Raw genomic sequence first — 813 nt, 5'->3', positions numbered from 1 at the left:
TGTGTGTGTGTGTGTGTGTGTGTGTGTGTGTGTGTCTTTCAGCTTGGCATGTTTTGGGTATGTAACCAAAAATGATCCCAAATGTGTCACATTCAGGAGCCTGTTCACATGCTGCGGTGTGGCACACACACACACACACACACACACACACACACACACACGCTGGAGCTGCTTAGAGACTATGTGTGTGTTGTGTATACATGTGTGTGTAGTCAGTGGTTGCCCATGCAGCGGAAGCTCACACACACACGGAGGTGCTCCTGGAAGCTGCTGGTGGTGATGGTGTAGAGGATCGGGTTCAGAGCGCTGTTGATAGGCAGAATGAAGATCACCACCCACAGGATGAGTGTTCCTGAACACACACACACACACACGTCACTGCAGTGTCCATCTCACTGTCTCTTCACTCCATCGCTCACACACCAGGGGGAGAAAGTGACAGGTGCAGAGATTAAACACAAAGACACCTCACACTGTGTGTGTGTGTGTGTGTGTGTGTGTGTGTGTAAGACTGGACTGGACTGAATTTAATCTTTAAATCCAATTTACGTTTAATGTTTGTGTGAGCTGTTACTATGGGAACTATAATTTAGCAGCTGGCAACCAAACACGGTCCAGAACTCAGCAGCACTGACACCATTAAAGATGTTCACTCACACACACACACACACACACACACACACACGTACCTGTGATCTGCACTTGCAGAAGAGACAGGATCTTGAGCAGGAAGATGGGGATCCAGCACACAGCGTCGGTGAAGACGATGAAGAAGAACCGCTTAGCGACTAAAACTTCCAGGTCAAAGGTGGT

General features: G+C 48.5%; 1 protein-coding gene across 1 annotated transcript in view; it reads right to left on the bottom strand.

The window, feature by feature from the left end:
• The window catches only part of rxfp2l (relaxin family peptide receptor 2, like), a 19,827-nt gene continuing 19,014 nt past the window's right edge, over positions 1 to 813 (bottom strand). The window contains exons 17-18 of the mRNA XM_060862807.1: positions 690 to 813; positions 1 to 352 (exon numbers count right to left, since the gene is read on the bottom strand). The exon at positions 690 to 813 is cut by the window's right edge and continues 89 nt beyond it. Of these exons, the coding sequence (XP_060718790.1) occupies positions 213 to 352; positions 690 to 813 (264 nt within the window). The 3' untranslated portion in view covers positions 1 to 212. The remainder of the gene's footprint in view (positions 353 to 689) is intronic.

This window comes from Tachysurus vachellii, chromosome 26, assembly GCF_030014155.1.
Source record: "Tachysurus vachellii isolate PV-2020 chromosome 26, HZAU_Pvac_v1, whole genome shotgun sequence".
In the NCBI taxonomy this organism is placed as follows: Eukaryota; Metazoa; Chordata; class Actinopteri; order Siluriformes; family Bagridae; genus Tachysurus; species Tachysurus vachellii.
Note: the sequence above shows the minus strand (reverse complement) of the source record. Positions and strands in the feature narration are given on the sequence as shown.